The following is a 17,744-nucleotide window of genomic DNA, read 5'->3' on the forward strand; positions in this document are numbered from 1 at the left end:
TGGGGACTACACATCCCAGAATACCATGGGTCCCAGGTCCAGAGAGGGGACATGATATCATGCTGGAGTGCAGAGGGAGGATGAATTGGCGGCGGGGATGAATTTGAGCTGGCCGAAGGAGGCGTTGGAGAGGAAAGGGACGGAAAAGAAAGATGACCACAGTTCCCATGATGCACGGAGAGATGACTACATTTCCCATGATGCCCCGGGGAGGGGGCGTGGAGAAGAAGGACTGCATGTCCCGCGATGCTGTCGGCGGGCCGGTGGCGGTGATTGAACCGGAAGAGGCTTTCTGCGTTTGAGGAGTGGAGTGTCTGGTACTGAACAACCAAAAGTCTTAACATGAAACTGGTGAGTCTCTGCTCCTAGGTCAGAGAGCAAAGGTGATGCCATATCCTTTTGGACTTCTTCGTTTGCACCTTGGGAAGGGAAGTAGAAAGTGGGTGGACCAAGGAAAGCTGCTGTTGTTGAGGAGATTTGAGTTTTATCCCCCCACCCTCCACCCCCAGCTGCCTAGAGATCTTATGTATCCGTTGACGGGTCCCTTTGGTTAGATAAAGACGTTGACTCTGTCGCATTTCTTCTACGAACTAAGGTTGGGCTTTATGAGCTAGGTTTGACTTCTCAGCTGACACGTGAGTGTTGAAATAGGTTAACTTCTTTCCATGCTATTGGCACTTGATTAGCGTTTCTCCCTACCGTTGTTGAGGCGGCTTTTGTTAGATCTGAGCGGAGAGTAGAAAATATTGGGCAGAGGGTAAACACTTATTAAATTTTGTATTATAGACCCCTAACTGCCCTAGGACTTTAGAGAAGGACGAAGTCAGGGTGTGATTTTGGAGGATTTGAGTCTTAAACACTACATACAGTGGGCTGAGAGGAAGTGTTAAGGCATTCCACCCTAGGGACTGCATGAGCCAGTGTATCTGGAGAAGTCTTTGCATCACAAACCCCAAACACTTTGCTTATTGAAAAGCTTCTCAGACCTTTATTTTGGGTCGTTTTACTTACTGTGCATAGATCTAACTAGATTATTCTACCTCTATAGAATTAATAATAGCATTAATTAGGAGGTGTGAGATGCTGTTTCTCAACCTTTTAAAATTAATGTTCCTGCAGCCAAGTATGTCAGGCTTTACTTTCTGTGATTTTTATACAAAAACAAAAGGTTTGTTTTCTTATTTGAACATACGCGCGCGCGCACACACACACACACACACACACACACACACATTCTACAGGTATATACTCTGCAAAGTGTCGGCTGTTTTCTGAAGTCAGAGAAAGTATTAAAGTAGATTCAACTCCAAAACTGCTGCCATTTAAAGCTGCACTTAGGTAGGGAGAAGGGCACAGATTAGTAAACCTTGACTGTCAATTTGCTCCTGGGTCTGAATGTGAAACATTTAAGAATGCAGAATTGAAAGTCACTGCCTTGCCCTATAGAAGCATGCAATTTAACGAAGATAGAAAAGAAAGCCAAAATTTTAATTCATTGCAATTCATGGTAAAATAAAAACGTGTTCAGGGTTTGGGGAATTGAGAGGATAATGGGGGTGGGGGAGAGGTGGAAGATAGCTTCCTAGAAAGGACTCGAACTGATAAGAAAGAGGAGTCGGCCAGGGCCTTCCATGAAGAGGGTTCAGGTTTTAGGTGCAAAGAGTTTGCACCTAAATGATTGGAGCACAGACCATGTGTCCCCAGTAAATGTTAAATCATATTTGGTGTGCTTGGTGAGAAGGCATGCAAGTGTGAAACAATTTTTCCCATAAAAATGCATTTGGCTGAGAGCCAAGATTTACTTTGCACGTACTTTGGTTTGCTCATAATATTCCTCCTGCTTAATATATTTACAGATGTGGAAGCATGGAAGGGAAAAGAGTAGAAACTTGTTTTTTCCTTTAAGAACCAAAATATGCCTCCTAGGAAGAAAAAGTGTTCTATCTATAGTGCCTCCCTCTTTACTTTCAATCCATGTGTTACATATTAAAACTCATTTGGTAGTTGTTAGATGATCTTGCAGGATCTATGCAGAATTACCATCAACATAGCAAAGTGGTTTCAAAAACACTGATGCTCACTTAGACATCTTTTGTGTGTCATGTCTCATAAAGTTAAAATAAATCGTCCCCATGGCCTGAGATTTTTAACTTTGTGTACTGCTTCAGGAATATGTAGTAAGAAACCATGCTTTACATTTATATCATGAAACACAGAAATACATTTTATTGAGCACATTCTTGTTTTTGAGATTATTACTTCCCAGAATACCCTCCCCATGCACAATCTATGACCACATCTTGTTGATTGATTCTACCTTTGTTCTTGAACAAGTCTCTTTCTCTCCAGTCCCACTAATACTGCTTTTGTACTGGCTCTTTCTACTTGATACTTGGAATTCAACAATACTTTCTAAATGATCTCCCTGAGTTCAATCTTGACCCCATCCAGTCTACTCTGAATCTCAGAAGTTGTTTTAAATTGCAGAGTTCCATAAAACCCCTCAGGAGCTTCCTTTGCCCTTAGTATAAAGTCTTACAATTCTTAACTTGGCTTACTTGGTCCTGCAGAATATGGCCCTGCCTACCTTTCCAGGCTCCTACCTAGCCCTCATCTCCCTTGCTCTCCTGGTTCCAATTATATTGCACATCTTCCAGTTCCTTCAGTTCACTATGCTTTTGCCTCTGGGACTTTAAGTGTGTTGCTTTGCCTACAGTGCTTTTTTGCCTGCCTTATTTTTTCATTTATCTCAGGTCTCTGTTTAGTACTTCTTCAAGGTTTCCTTGAATTGGTTACCCCCGTTATATGCTTCCATGGCACATTTTCTTTTTGTAGCACTGGTAATTACTGGTTTTATGTCTGTCCTCCCTCATATATTCCCAGGGCCTGACACATAGTATGATGCCACTGAATAGTTGTTGAATAATCTCTGAAGGATTATCAAGGCCTGTGACTATTGATAAGAAAAGATTAAGGAGTATATTTAAAACATTACAATAAGCAATATCCATTGGAGTAAAAAAAATAATAATTGCTACCTTTTGTGGAGCAATTACTGTGTGCCAGGCACCTTGCTAGGTACCGTGTAGTGTCCCACTTACTCCTTTGATCTAGGTGATAGTATTCCCATTTTACAGATAAAAAGTCTGAGCCTCAGGAAAATGAAGTGGCTCACAGTTACACAGATGAAAAGTAGTAGAACCAAGATCTGAATCCAAGATTCCTTCCTTAAGACTCTTGGTTAATGAGGGCCGGGATTCCAGCACCTTGCAAAGTACCTGGCATATGTTATCTCTTAATAAAAGGAAGCCAGAGTGCATACTGGGAGAGTTTATTCAAGGCTGTTTTTAAAATTAACTTTAAATGTGAGTTTGATTAAATTAAGATCTTTAAAAAAGATTATTGGTAAAAAAAAATTAAAGTTTGGAAACTTCCTTGATAATATAAAGGGCTCCATATCAGACCATACCAATTGAGTTGAGTGCCCAAGTTGGTTTTTATACTACCCAGTGTAACCTCTGTAATGCCATTTATAGTTCTCTAACTTTACACATCACTCTCTTTTTTTTTTAATTTTTTTATTGTTATGTTAATCCCCATACATTACATCATTAGTTTTAGATATAGTGTTCCATGATTCATTGTTTGTGCATAACACTCAGTGCTCCATGCAGAACGTGCCCTCCTCAATACCCATCACCAGGCTAACCCATCCTCCCACCCCCCTCCCCTCTAGAACCCTCAGTTTGTTTTTCAGAGTCCATCGTCTCTCATGGTTCGTCTACCCCTCCGATTTCCCCCCCTTCATTCTTCCCCTCCTGCTATTTTCTTTTTTTTTCTTTCTTAACATATATTGCATTATTTGTTTCAGAGGTACAGATCTGAGATTCAACAGTCTTGCACAATTCACAGCGCTTACCAGAGCACATACCCTCCCCAGTGTCCATCACCCAGTCACCCCATCCCTCCCACCCCACCCCCCACTCCAGCAACCCTCAGTTTGTTTCCTGAGATTAAGAATTCCTCATATCAATGAGGTCATATGATACATGTCTTTCTCTGTTTGACTTATTTCGCTCAGCATAACACCCTCCAGTTCCATCCACGTCGTTGCAAATGGCAAGATCTCATTCCTTTTGATGGCTGCATAATATTCCATTGTGTATATATACCACATCTTCTTTATCCATTCATCTGTTGGTGGACATCTTGGCTCTTTCCACAGTTTGGCTATTACACATCACTCTCTTGGTGGCTTTTCACACACCCAAGGGAAGACCACGGATGTCATTATAAAATATTCCTTGGATATCTCCTTAGAAAGATACCAACTCAAACGATTTTAATTACTGTCTATAATATTATGCAGTATTCAGGCAGCTTTATTTAACTGAAAAAAGTTGATTGGCACCTTCAGTTAACCAGAATCATTTTTAAAGAGCAGGAAAATTAGAAGATTAGAAGAAAATTAGCATACTTTAGAGCCTGTTCTGTTATTAGTATAAATTGAGCCTACCTGGGTATACCCAGGTGGTCAGTTCAGGAAAGGATAGAAACTAGAATTCATCAGGGTCCTTACCAAAACATCGTGGAACAAAAAAATACTGAATACATTGACATATTGAATTTGAAACATCATATCTAGGAATTTAGTCATTCAAATAGATGAAGATTAAAGAAGATAGTAAGAAGCAGTTCAGGAATGCAGCATGTGTCATACTTTCTATGGATCCAGAGATGGAGAGAATCTTTTTATTAAGTCAACAAAGATTTATTATGCAACCACAGTGTACCCTTGGCACTCAAAGTTTTAATACTTTCCATTTTAATTCTTACATTTGACCCCAAAGATTAATGACAGGAAATTATTTATGATTTTGCTGAGGCACAAATTTGAATATGACTTTAAGATTAGTGATAAGCTGGGCGCCTGGGTAGCTCAGTTGGTTAAGTGTCTGCCTTCAGCTCAGGTCATGATCCTGGGGTCCTGGGATCAAGGCCGGAGTCAGGCTCCCTGCTCAGCGGGGAGTCTGCTTCTCCCTCTCCCCCTCCCCCCGATCTTGCTCTCTCTCTCTCTCTCTCTCAAATAAATAAAATCTTTTAAAAAAAATATTAGTGATAATCCTTAGTGAATGAACCTGACTGCTTCAGAATCCATGGCTCTCTGTAGTTATTGTTGCTCTCTTGTTAAAAGTTCTGAGAGAAAGGTCATTTAAATGCTTGTTATGCATACTTTTTGAATTTGATGGAGGAAATTACATGCTGTAGTTGTATTTACAAATTTTAAAACTCAGGAAGGCCAGGAGATGTTTTTCAGTGGTCTATGCTCCTTTATACAAAGTGCTATTTCATTACTACTGGCTTTCTTGGGGAAGGCTCAAACTTTTAACTCACCATTTCTCCTAGGAAAACAGATGGAGCAAAGAAATGGATTCATGGACTGCTCCCAGTGGAGGACAAATAAAACACCAGTGGAACTGTAGATGATCTAGAAGATCTTTGCTTGAAAGGGGCAAATTCTGCTCCAAGGTTAATTTAACAAATCATTAGCAAGGGGTGTGGTTATTCCTCACCTCTGATCTGAGAGTGATAGATTATTTCTCTCATTTACAGAATTACAGAATGCTTTTGGCTTCTTAGAACTTGGATCAAGAATAGAAAATCTCTTGCTATGAATTACAAACATTCACAATTTTACCAGTGCTTATTAATTCACCTATCGTGGTGCAGTTGTTAAAATGTCAACCTGATTTCACTATCTTTTCTGTTTCTCTTTGCTGGTTGATTAGAGTGCCCTCGTGTGTCTTTATGATGTAATATCATTTCGAGCTTCCGAAAGGTCATGTTTTATCACCACCTCAGTATGACAGGTTTTTTCCTTTCTTTCCTCAAACTGAAAAGCAATGTGTAACATAAAGCCAAGTCACATACTTTATTCAGCAGTGCTCTGAGATAAAAATGGATATTTTACTTTGGGGCATTTCAAAGTCCTAATTGTTGTTACTCTGAAGATTAAATCTTTTATACTTAAGGTGAAAAAAAAGTATACCAATAATAGATTTTTTTCAGCAATAATAGTTGAATTGAAAATATATATATATGACTCACAATATTAAGCATGACAGCATTAGTGTTGCATATAACTGCAGTAGCACATCTGTTTTGTGCCTGGTTTGCTTTGAGCACTCCAATGCTGTTGCCTTTGGCTCTGATAATCAGCAAAGTGCACTTGACAGACAAGGGCGAAGAGTGTAGCGTGGCATGGAAATTAGTAAAACCCAGCATTCCAAATGGTACACTTGCTCCTGGCTTGCTAAATACCAACAGAGGTCCAGGCATACACGGCCCCTCAAATCTCTATTATTATTCATTTATTTATTCGACAAAACTTCCTGACCACCTCTCTCCTCTGTGCTAGGCTTTGCTCAAGGTCCTGGGTGCATTGCAGGGAATAAAACAGATTTACTCTCTGCCTTTATGGAAAGTAATGTCTAGTGGGCTTACTGTGCAATTCAAACAATATTACAGTGAATTTCTGATGTAGAGATATCATCAGGCACTGGCTCAAGTATTTTTTTAATGTAATGGTCAAACAATGCATTTAATTGTATCCAAGAATATGCCTTCTTAAAATTGTAGTAATTACGGCCGACTTGCCCACTAGTTTACCATTGTACCAGTAGTCTATGAGAATGCATTTCCTCCCCTTTGCCAACGATGCCATCTGTTTCTTTACTCTTACTGTGTGTCTTACTAATGCAACTTTCTCCTTTCATCAATCCTCACACGCTCTTGTCTCTTAAACTTCAGCCATATTTAGTAATACATCCTTACAGTAGTGATATATGGATGTGGGAAAATGTACCAGAAAGGGGAACACACTTCTTCATATTAAAAAAAATGGTGTCATAAGAATCTTTAAAAGGAATTTTTTAAACACTCTGTGGTATTGCTTTGAAAATGCTGATGCATGGGTGTAGTAATTAAGATGGCAGTATTATGGGATCAAATGGATTGGAGAGGCAGCCAGGCCAAGTGTGCATAAATGACAGAGGAGATCCCCCCCCCCATCCCCAGAAAAGGGATGATCTGTGAGATGAAGCTAGAACTTGGTATATCAGGAAGGACTGAGGAAAAGGTAGATGCCAGAATTTGCAGAGATCATGAAAAAAGGCAAGACTGCAGACCAGAAGGATAAAGGGAATAAGAAAGACTGTAAGGAGAAACAAGTCAGTTTGAAAACCCCAAGGCACTCAGTGATCAAGTCTAAGAACTGTGTGGTGGAAACTTTACTGTGAGAAAAACAGGAAGTTTCAATTGTCCCTGATTGACCATATATCTAAAGGAAATGCCTTGAAGGTCTAAAACATTTAAATTTATTGAAAGCACAACTGAATGAACTTTAGCTCTCTCAAGAATATATAATCAGATAGATGATGTTCAAGAAAATGATTTTTTAATAGGAATTGCAGAACGAAGACCCTTTTTGCCCTTAAGGTGCGGTTTATTTTTCATCACTCATGTTTATGAAGGTGGGGGGAGGTGAATAATAAAAGGTCTTGCATAATCTATTCCTCAGATTTATGGCCTAAGCAGAGATTCTCTTTTCCTAAATACAATATTTCTGCATTTTTCTATTTCAGTAAAATAGAGGCAGGCATAATTAGATGTTCTAATTTAATAAGTCTTCCTTCCCATATGTTTTTCCAGCATGTGGAAATATGAGTAAACAAGCAGTAGTATTAATAATGTAGAGGATATTATTATTGTAACCGTTACCTTTTTTCTTTACATTTTTAAAGCAGCTTTATTGAGGTATAATTTTACATGCCACTGAATTCATACATTTAAAGGGTACTCTGCAGTGACTTTTAGTAAATTTACAGAGTTGTGCAACAATTACCACAATCCAGTTTTAGAATATTTCCATCGCTCTGAAAAGATCCCTTGTGCCCACTAGCAGTCAATCCCCATTACTACCTCCAGGCTCAGGCAACCACTTACCTACTTTCTGTCTTGTAGATTTGCCCTTTCTTGTCATTTCATATAAATTAACTACTACAGTATGCCGTCTCTTGTGTCTGACTTCTTGCCCTTAGTATAGTACTAGTTTTTGAGGTTCACTCATCTTGTAGCATATACTGCTTAATAATATTCCACTATACGAGTATACCACATTTTGTTTATCCATGTACCATTTGATAGACATTTGGATTGTTTTCACTTTGGGGCTCTTGTTGTGTGGAAGGTTTCCATTTCTATTATCTCCATGTTTTCATTTCTTTCTCCTGCATGATTATACTGGCTAGATCATCCAGTACAATGCTGAATTGGAGTGGTGTGAGCAGACATCCTTGTCAATCTTTTCCTGGTTCCCAATCTGAAGGGGAAAGCATTTGGTCTTTCACTATTGAATATGATGTGAGCTGTAGGTTTTTTGTAGATACCCTTAATCAAGTTGAGGATGTTCTCTTCTAGCCTTAGTTTGTTGAGCATTTTTATCCTGACTGGATCTTGGATTTTATCAAATGCTTTTCGGGGGGATATCAAGATGATCATGTAGTGTTTGTCCTTTATTATATAAATATGGTGTATTACCTTGGTTGAATGTTGAATGTTAAGTCAATCTTAAATTCCAAGTATAGTTCCCACTTGGTCATGATGTATAGTCCTCTATACATATTGCCAGAATTGGTTTGCTAATATTTTGTTGAAGATTTTTGCATATATATTCACAAGAGCTATTGATCTGTAGTTTTCTTATAATGTCTTTGGTTTTGGTATCAGAGTAATATTGTTCTCATAGAATGAGTTGGGAAGTGTACCCTCCTCCTCTGTATTCTGGAAGAGTGCTCAAAGAATTGATATCATTTCTTCTTTAAATGTGTGATAGAATTCATTAGGGAAGCCATTTGGGCCTGGGCTTTTCTTTGTGGGCAGATTTTTAATTGACATAATTCATTTTCTTTACTTGCTGTGGGTCTCTTCAGATTTTCTGTTTGTGCATTAGATTTTTTAGAAATTGAGGTAAAATATACACAAGATAAGATTAACTGTTTTAACCATTTTTAAGTAGAGTTCAGTGGCATTAAGTTATTAAGTAGAGTTAAGTGGCATTATGTTTCAGTGACCATCACCATCCATCTCCAGACATCACTTAGCATAATATTTTCAAGATTTATCCATGTTGTAGCATGTGTCAGAATTTTCTTCCTTTTTAAGACTGAATAATATTCCATCAAACGTGTATACCACATTTTGTTTATCCATTCATCTATCTTGGACACTTATGTCATTTCTGCCTTTTGACTATTGTGAATAAATCTGCTTTGAACATGGGTGTACAAATATCTGTTCAGATCTCTGCTTTGAATTCTTTGGGATATTTATCCAGGAATAGAATTGCTGGATCACATGGTAATTCTCCGTTTAACTTTTTGAGGAACGAACATACTGTTTTTCACAGTATGTGCACCTGCACCATTTTATATTCCCAATAGCAATACGCAAGGGTTCTGATTTCTCCACATCTTCACCACTTGTCAATACTTGTCATTTTCTGTTTGTTTTGATAATAACCGTCCTAATGGGTGTGAACTAGTATCTCACTGTGATTTTCATTACATTTCCCTAATGCTTAGTGATATTGAGCATCTCTTTGTATTTTTTTAGATAGGTAATACATGTACATTGTAGAAGTTTAAGAGAAAAAAAAAAGTGAAGAGATCTGCTCCTCTCTTTATCTTCCTCCCCGGGAGCAATCTTAGTTATCAGTTTCTTGTGTACCCTTCAGAGATATTCTGTGGATTTACATTTATGTAATTTCCATCCCTTTTTTATTTTTTACATATATGGTGAGATCCTACCGACACTGGTTTTGTGAATTCCTTTTTCTTTTTTAAGTTAGAAATGTATCTTACCTATCATTTCCTATCAGTATCTAGAACTGGTTCATTTTATAAAACACTACACTACATACTCATACCTAATGAATTAGAGTCTGCATTTAATAAGATCTTGGGTCATTTGTTTTCACAGTTCTCTCATTGTAGACAATAAAATATTTTCAATTCTCCTTTCAGATATTTTTTTAAATATTTCTAACAGACACTTTGTATTTTCATTGTCTAAAGGATGAGTTTAGAATTATGGATGTTAGGCTGAAAGATAAAGTTCTACTACCCCCACCTACACCCCTCACGATGATTTTGAAAATCATTCATTGTTAAAGTTTAGGGCATGGCTTTGTTACTAATACAAAACATAACATGAAATTAGTGTCAACATATCTCAAAAATATGTTCATACCATTGCTAGAAAATAAATCAGTTGTGCAGTGTTTTGTTGTTTAGATATGCCATAATTTATCTGGCCAAACCCTCATTGATGAGCATTACATTGTTTCCAATCCTTTGCGTTCAGAAATCATGTTGCGTGATAATCTCCTTTGTGAGCATCTCTGGAAGTATATTTGTAGGATACATTTCTGGATGAAATGGATGGTTCAAAGGGTATGTGCATTTTTTATTTCATTTTATTGCCAAAGTGCCCCCATAGAGACTTATCAGATTACACTGTTTCCAGCAGTATAACCCAGTGTACCACTACAACGTTACCATCAAACTGTCTTATTTTTTTCTCACTGAAAAGTGAAGAAATGGTCTGTCATTATACTTTTTTAAAATTTTTTTCTCCTGTGTAGAAGATGTAGAACATCTTTTCATGTGGCTACAAAAACATCTGTATTTCTATTTTCTTCTCAACTCTCTTATCCCACTTGGTCTATTTTACAGTCCTACACTTTTATTTTTTGTAGTTTTAGAGTGTATTTTAATATCTTGTAGTACTTGTTTCCACTCATTGCTCTCTACTTCAGAATTTTCCAGACTGCTCTCATACAGTTATTTTTTTCATATAAAATTTAGAATTTTAGATATCCTATAAAATTGAGAATTATTAGTTCCCAGTACAATCTTTTTCATATTTTTATTGGAATCAGGCTAAATTTATAAAATGTAAGGAGAGAATTGACTTATTTCTTTCAACATATCATTGAGTCTAAAGAACAAATGTCTTTTCCTTTATTTAAATCTTTTCTTCTTTTTTTTCTTTTTCAAGATTTTATTTATTTATTTGATAGAGAGAGACACAGCAAGAGAGGGAACACAAGCAGGGGGAGTGGGTGAGGGAGAAGCAGGCTCCCCGCCGAGCAGGAAGCCCAATGCGGGGCTCGAACCCAGGACCCTGAGATCATGACCCGAGCCAAAGGCAGATGCTTAACGACTGAGCCACCCAGGCGTCCCTATTTAAATCTTTTCTTAAACATTATCTTTTTTATTGTTACTGTGATTGGAATCTTTTCCTACATAGTTTACATATAAGAAGGGTACTTCTTTTTTTGTATTCTCTCTACGGGCCCCTTGTTGAATTCTTTAATTTTTAGTAGTTTTTCCAGTTAATTCTCCTGGATTTTCCTGGCGTATAGGAATACGCCAGATTGCAGATAATCTTTTAAACCTCATTTTTTTCTGTGGTGTAATTACATTGGCTTATACTTGCAGGATAGTTTGGAGTAGGAGTGGTGGTGGTAGACATCTCTGTTCTATTTCTGACATAAATGGACATGCTGCTTTAACTCAACATGTCACTGTTATATCAACTTTTGGCTTGAAATTTTTATATATTTTAATTTACATGCTATAGCTAACTACTTTCTTGCTCCAAAATTTTCTAGTCGCTAATAAAGTGAGATTCTTTGACAAAGACCAACAATAAGTTATTTTGTAAGGGGAAAATCTATTTGTGTTGTACTGTATTGTTTGTTCTAGGCAGTTAATTATATCTTGCAAGCCATTTCCAGACTTTTGAGAAAACAATGGTTTTTATAACTTAAAGTCTTGGGTGGTGTATAGCAGATTCACAGAAGTAAAAGACTTCTATGACCTTAAGAGAAAATTGCAGGGTTTCCTTGGAAAACAGAACAGCCAGAAATAGTTTCTTTCTCTGTACTTAAGAGACAGGCCTGATAAAGGCAAGAAATGTAAACAAATCAGTCTGTTAAAATAAACATAATTACCACACCAAAAAAAAATTAAAAAAAAAATCTCTGTAGAAACAAAAAAAGGGTTCAGAGCCCTAGGCAAGGGCTTATTTATTTTAAGCTGAATTTGATTCAAGCTATGTAGATCCAGTAGGAAGAAACTGTTGATGAACAGCTATGTGATAGTTAAAATTAACAGATAAGAGAAGCAATAACAAAAATCCTTTGTTTGGCTGTGTGATCCAATGAATGTTATTAAATGCCTATCTCATACAAAACCTCCTTGATGCCATGGGACATACTAAAGATGAATAAGACATAGATCCTACTATCAGTAACTGACTATTTAACAAGCTCTTTATGTATGTGACTGACTGTATGCAGTTTTAGTAATAGACTGTGATAAAAGCAATAGTGGGGTATGTAAGTTTAGGATTATGAAAGATGTTTTCCAACCAGAAAGTCAAAGTTGCCTGCAGAAGTAAAATTTGAGTTCGCCTTGAAAAATATGTTGGCTGGAAGATATGTCAGAGGAAGAGTTTTGTGTTACTGCCATTGGGGTCAGGGGTGGAATTGCTGGCTGGGGGTTATCAGGAATGAAAGTTAAAAAGGTAGATTGAAGCCACAGTGGTGACTTTGAATATGAGACTTAGTGGTTTGGAGAGTAGCAGAATAAGGATATTGAAAAACATATATTTCAAGGGAGTTTGGGAGCTTTAAAATTCTACTTTTTTTTTAAGATTTTTTTTTTTTTTAAAGATTTTATTTACTTATTTGTCAGAGAGAGAGCGAGCACACAAATAGGGGGAGTGGCCCGCAGAGGGAGAAGCAGGCTCCCTGATGAGCAAGGAGCGATGCAGGACTTGATCCCAGTATCCTGGGATCACGAACTGAGCTGAAGGCAGACGCTCAACCGGCTGAGCCACCCAGGCTTCCCTAAACCTTTACTTTAAAGTAAGAATGTTTAAACACCTGAAGCCTTTAAATTTATCCCTTGGGAAATCTAGGACAAAGGAGTTGGAAGAACTGTATTTTACACACTTAAGAAAAACTTTGGAATGTGAAATCAAAAAGTATGATTCACTGCAGTTACAGAAAATATTTTGAAAAGTGAAATATAATCAAAACAAGAAGCATTAGGGAGTTTAGCAAATGCATCGAAGCAAAAGCAAAGTCAGAATTTACCCTACTTAGGACAAGATTTTTCTAAGCACTTTATGGGGACCTCATCAGCCGTAACAGAATTCACAGATACATCAGTGAAACAGATCCAGAGAATCCATGGGACCCGTTGATGGGCACCATATAAGAACAATACCCAGATAGGATAAAAGGAAAGAACAGAGACAGACAGTGAATTCCTTGACATTCACCTTTCTTGAGAAAAAGCTGGGCAAGGGTACCTTTCCTGCAGAACTGACAAATGCATAGAATATTCTTGGTTACATCGACAGCTTGAATATAGATAAATCACTAGAAAGTGTGATGCCATCCTCAGTTTTTTTTCATATAATTTTCATACAGTTAAAGTAGCATAAATTTCAAGTGTGCATATAGTTTGATGAATTTTTATCTTGTTACACTTCCATGTATGTTCTCATTTGTATCTGGCTTTAATTCAACACGCTGTTGACCCGAAAGTTCTGAAGGATAAAAACTGTTGACTTGTTGGCTAACCTATGTCACCCATGTATAAAGAGCAACTTCCTAGAGGACTAGTAAACTGCCTGTGGGATTACCATCTCTTTGTAGGTTTCTAGAAGGGACCCTGAGAAATTCAGCCTGGTGAAACCTATTTCTGGGTTTGGCAAGTTGCTGCAATTCAGTGGGAGACTGTCGGGCAAACAAAACATGGTTTCTTTTAAAAAGAAATCAGTTCAGTCTGACTGAACTATCAGAGTTCTGCAGAGGGACTAAATAAAGCTTGTTTCTTTAATTCACTCGAATTTTTGGAATGCTTTTCTCAAAAATATTATAGAACCAATAAATACTCATAAAAAAATTTTTCAGAATATAATTAAAAGTTATAAAGAAGGAAACAAAAATCACCTGTCATCTCACTACCTAGAATAATCACTGTTTAACATTTTGGTATGTAATCTGCTCTGCTGGATGTGTGCAATATCCTTCTATATCAGTAACTCTGATGTTAAAAATCTGTTAGGATCAGATTCCGCTGAGTGATAGGAAGCCTGAAATAACCATGGCTTAAATAGGGTTGATGTTTGTTTCTCTCTTATATGAATGAAGTCTGAACTAAATAGTCCAGGGCTGATAGGGCAGGTCCATGATCCTTAGAGACCCAAACTCTCCCTACTGGCTTACTGCCCCACCATCTTCAATATGTGGCTTACTCTCTGTGATCCAATATGACTTTACCAGCTAAGGCCATCAGGTCCTTATTTCCAGCCAGGAGGAAGGGGCAAAGAAAGGATGCCCCTTTCCTTTGTTGGTTTCCCAGGTTTCACACACCCCTTTGATCTATCTTTTTGGCCAGGACTTACATTGCTACATCTAGTTGCAAGAGAGACTGGGAAATAGTCTTTATTCCAGGTGGCTATAATTCCAGCTGAGATTTGGAGTTCTCCTATAAAAGGACAAAGGGGGATACAGATAATGAGACAACTGTCTCTGTCACAAGCCTTTCCATTTTAAATACTTGTTTCGCTCATTTGGGGTATTTTTATAGTATTACGTTATGTGGATTTATTCTGCTTCTTGAACGTTTTGGTTTCATCCCCTAACTGTCCTGCACAATGCTGAAGAGAACATAGTTTTATTTATTTTTTTGCACCCATCTGGTTTTTTGCTTAGTGTAAGTAAATTCCTTAAGTAGAATTGTGAGGTCAAGGACTATACATGCACATTTTAAATTTTGACTCAAGATTGCTTTTCAGAAGTTCTTTCATTTTCACCTACCAAGAGTAACTGAGAGTTTCCATTTCCCCACATCCTCATGATTAGTTTCTTCAGGTGAGTATTGGACAGACCATTTCCTCACAGTGTAGTTTTAATCTACACTTCTATTACTTGTAGAAGGTTGACGATCTTTGCATTTATTTTTGGTGTTTGTGATTTGGGTATTTTTCGGGCCCCCTTTATATTCTTTTACAAATTACCTGGTTGTGATTTTTCCCCGTTTTTCAGTTGGAATCTTTGTCTTTTTCTTACTCAGTTATTAGAGTTCTTTATATATTAAGGATATCAGTTCTTTGTCTTGGTTTTATAAATGGTTTTTGCCAGTGTATCTTTTTTTGTCTTGTTTTAGAGTAGTTTCAGCCATACCAAAGTTTTTAGTATAAATAAACAAATCTGTCATGATTTTCTTCTCAGATCATGGTTTTAGGATGGCATTTAAAAGTCCTTTTATACGCCAGGATTATATCAAATATTTCCCTAAAGTTTTAGAATTTCTCTGTTAGGATTCCATACAAAGTTTTTAAAGAAGTATTTTATCAACCACAACAAACTGAAAATCAAAATCAAACTACTTCCTCTAGTAAGTATGGGTCTCCCTGCTGCCATTTTTGTAGGATCGGTATTAATTAGTAAAAGAAGCTGCTGCTTCTGTTCTCTCCCAAGGATCCAGATGGTACAGGCAAAGGAAAACTCTTTCCTTTACTCTGACCTCTGACATGTTAACTGTGTGACTAGTAGGAAATTTTTTGGTTGAAAAGCCTTTTCTAGACCCCAAAGCTAATTGCTGATAGCCTGGGTTTTGTCCACACATAAATGTATGTGAAGAACCCAGCATGAAGTGCTCAATAAATGGTAGCTGTTTTTATAAACTTCTTCACTTAATGAAAAGCAGTTTATAAATCCATTTCTTTGAAAATCTGAAGTGACTGAAAGGGGCTTTCCCCCAATCCACCCAGAAAAATACTCATTTAAAGGTTAAGTTAGGAATATTCTTCTCTATGCTGATATGCATTATTTCTGGCACCTTCCCCCTAAGTAGAACAGTTTTGTCAACATGGAAAGTCTGTTCGAGGGGGTGCCTGGATGTCTCAGTCAGTTGGGCGTTCAACTCGTGGTTTCAGCTCAGATCATAATCTCAGAGTTGTGAGAATGAGCCCTGCATCGGGCTCCACGCTCAGCAGGGAGTCTGCGTGAAGATTCTCTCTCCCTCTCCCCTCATTCTCTCTCTCTCTGATAAATAAATCTTAAAAAAAGAAAGAAAAAAGAAAGTCTGTTTTGTTAGGTAATACCTCTTCCCAGTTATCTACACAAATGCCCAGGAAACTCCCTTGTGACCAGGGTATCTATGCTCTCTCCTTAATGGTTGACTCTGTGTCCACATTTGTCTGGTTATTGAACCTTGAACCAATGCATTATCTGTGATTTGAGGGGGAGAAAAAGTATACAACTTTTTTAATATGACTAGAATGAACTCCTAGCTTACTCTTGAATTAATATTAAACTAATAAGTCTCCTTGTTGATGATGATCTTAGCCACTTACAGGTTTACTATTTTGTTAATCTTTTTCCCTTTTTCTTGCTCATAGTCATTGCTGCAAATTTTCAACAATTTGTATAAATTCCATTGCCCTTTAATTGCCTCTACTTTTACATAATTCAACCCATAAATAATGCTTATCATTCCCATATCTCTTTCTCCTTTTAAAGGTATCTTTACCTTTATCCATCATAATCATATGTTGCTTTTTACTAGCACTTTTATCACTCTTGCTGCTTTTGTTCTTAGAGGACATACTGGGTTAATAATGTTCATTAAACACCTGAAAACCAATCACAAATAAAACAAACACTGTAGAACAAAACCAGCTCATAGTCCTGTCATATATGATCTTTAATGCAATTTCTTTTTGGTGGTGGTGGAGCACAGCTTTTACTCTGAAGTGTAGTTATATACATAGTTGGTATGAAAGATTAGATTAGAGGGACACGTGGGTGGCTCAGTTGGCTGTCCAACTCTCAGTTTCAGCTCAGGTCCTGGGATTGAGCCCCACATTGGCTCAGCAGGGAGTCTACTTGAGATTCTCTCTTCCTCTCCCTTCTGCCCACCGCCCCCCCCCCCCCGCTTTCTCTAAATAATAGATATTTGAAAGATTAGGTTAGAGTAGTACTTATTATTTTAATTTATTATTATCCTTAGCTATTTCTACCCTTATCTCTGTCTCCCATATTTCTTATTTCCTTTCCTCCAAATGCTGTTACCTCTGCTCTCAACCTCTTTTAAAACTTTGTTGCCATTAAGGAGCGCAAGTGATGTAATGAGCACTGGGTGTTATATACAACTGATCAATCTCTGAACTCTACCTCTGAAACTAATAATACACTATATGTTAATTAAAAAAAAACTTTGTTGCCAATAGAAACTTCTATGGTAATTACTCTGTATTCCAAAAGAGAAAAAAATTCTGATCCAAAAAAAAAAAAAACTGGTCGAAATCTGGTTTTAAAAAGAACTCAAGAGGGGTGCCTGGGTGGCTTAGTCAGTTAAGTGTCTGCCTTCGGCTCAGGTCATGATTCTGGGGTCCTGGGATCGAGCCCTGCATCGGGCTCCCTGCTCAGCGGGGAGCCTGCTTCTCCCTCTCCCTCTGCTGCTTGCCCTGCTTGTGTTCTCTCTCTCTCTCTCCAGCTTTCTGTCAAATAAATAAAATCTTTAAAAAAAAAAAAAAACTCAAAATTATCTAAAGTAGAAAGTGAAAATTGCAGTATTGTCAATCACCCTCTCCCCTGC

At 37.5% G+C, this 17,744-nt stretch overlaps 1 protein-coding gene across 3 annotated transcripts in view; it reads left to right on the top strand.

Annotated features, from left to right (window-relative positions):
- Nucleotides 1–67: 67 nt before the first annotated feature.
- Nucleotides 68–17,744, top strand: part of INTS9 (integrator complex subunit 9) — a 104,910-nt gene continuing 87,233 nt past the window's right edge. For 2 of the 3 annotated variants that reach the window (XM_036100846.2, XM_078069470.1), the window contains exon 1: nt 69–351. In XM_036100846.2, coding sequence (XP_035956739.1) covers nt 343–351 — 9 coding nt within the window. In that variant the 5' untranslated portion in view covers nt 69–342. Of the gene's footprint in view, nt 352–17,744 lie in introns of all 3 variants that reach the window. The other variant, XM_078069471.1, reaches the window with a different exon arrangement.

This window comes from Halichoerus grypus, chromosome 3, assembly GCF_964656455.1.
Source record: "Halichoerus grypus chromosome 3, mHalGry1.hap1.1, whole genome shotgun sequence".
Taxonomy (NCBI): Eukaryota; Metazoa; Chordata; class Mammalia; order Carnivora; family Phocidae; genus Halichoerus; species Halichoerus grypus.